This window comes from Seriola dumerili, unplaced genomic scaffold (genome assembly GCF_002260705.1).
Source record: "Seriola dumerili isolate Sdu_G_001 unplaced genomic scaffold, Sdu_1.0 BDQW01017462.1, whole genome shotgun sequence".
In the NCBI taxonomy this organism is placed as follows: Eukaryota; Metazoa; Chordata; class Actinopteri; order Carangiformes; family Carangidae; genus Seriola; species Seriola dumerili.
The window spans coordinates 1-1,137 of record NW_019191717.1 but is presented as its reverse complement, the minus strand read 5'-3'; the positions used below and the strand labels follow the sequence as shown (position 1 = coordinate 1,137).

Below are 1,137 nucleotides of genomic sequence, written 5' to 3'. Positions count from 1 at the left end.
AAAAAAATCCACATCAAATCACAGCTTTCACATCTTCAGATTGCTTGTTTTGTACAACCAACGTAGTTGCTGATTATTTTTCTGGTGATTGACTAATCAATTAATCAGATAAACATTCAACACTAAACTCTTCCTCTTTGTTTTTCAGATTGACACTCCCTGACCGTGTAGGAGGATGGACCCTGTAGTGTTGAGCTATCAGGACAGCCTGCTGCGGCGCTCTGATGTGTCCTTACTGGAAGGACCTTACTGGCTCAATGACCAAGTTATTGGCTTTGCCTTCGAGTACTTTGCTGCTGAGCGCTTCAGAGTCCTGGGAGGGACAATCATCTTCATCAGCCCGGAGGTCACCCAGTTCATCAAGTGTGCTTCTTGCCCTGATGAGTTAGCCCTATTTCTGGAGCCGCTGGATCTTGCCTCTCGTCGCTGGGTCTTCCTAGCTGTTAATGACAACTCCAATCAGACCGCTGGGGGATCCCATTGGAGCCTTTTGGTCTACCATCACAACTCCAACCACTTTGCTCACTATGACTCTCAAAACGGCAGCAATTCACTGCACGCACGGCGCATCGCCAGCAAGTTAGAGCCTTTCTTAGGTGCTGGGAGAAAGGCGCTGTTTGTGGAGGAGCCCTGCCCTTCACAGCAGAACAGCTATGACTGTGGCATGTATGTTATCTGTATCGCTGAGGCCTTGTGTGAGAAGGCCAGGGTGGAGGGTTCACCGCGCCTCCCTGTGCAAATCATCACTCCAGCCTACATCACCCAGAAGCGGGCTGAATGGTGCAGACTGATCCAGAGTCTAGCTCAGAATGATCTCTGCTGCTCTCTGTCTTTTCCTTAGCACGTTGATTGCCCCTCAGTATATGCAGAACAGCTGTCAGCCCCCACATATCTACTGCTGGAGCATTGGAATGCACTCCTTCAATACAGTATTTAACTATATATGAAGTATATTTCTATTACAGTCTCTATCATACTCCACAAGAGAAATACATTTAAAAAATAAAGCAATGTTACGAATCTTTAATGATTCATTGAACAGTTGGTGTCATGTTTATCCCTTGTATATGCACAGCAACATACAGTATGTAAACAAGAACACCAGCATGCCTATGAAAGGAATCCCCCACCCACCCA

The 1,137-nt window shown here is 46.5% G+C and overlaps 1 protein-coding gene across 1 annotated transcript; it reads left to right on the top strand.

The window, feature by feature from the left end:
* The first annotated feature begins 156 nt into the window (after positions 1-156).
* Positions 157-1,122, top strand: LOC111240168 (sentrin-specific protease 8-like). Its single transcript, XM_022770149.1, has one exon. The coding sequence runs from the start codon at positions 176-178 to the stop codon at positions 839-841; it is 666 nt and encodes a 221-aa protein (XP_022625870.1). The 5' UTR covers positions 157-175; the 3' UTR covers positions 842-1,122.
* The last annotated feature ends 15 nt before the right edge of the window (positions 1,123-1,137 follow it).

Bases quoted from the DNA above. Each gene is read 5' to 3' on its own strand.
- LOC111240168 (XM_022770149.1), top strand. From the start codon at position 176: ATGGACCCTGTAGTGTTGAGCTATCAGGACAGCCTGCTGCGGCGCTCT.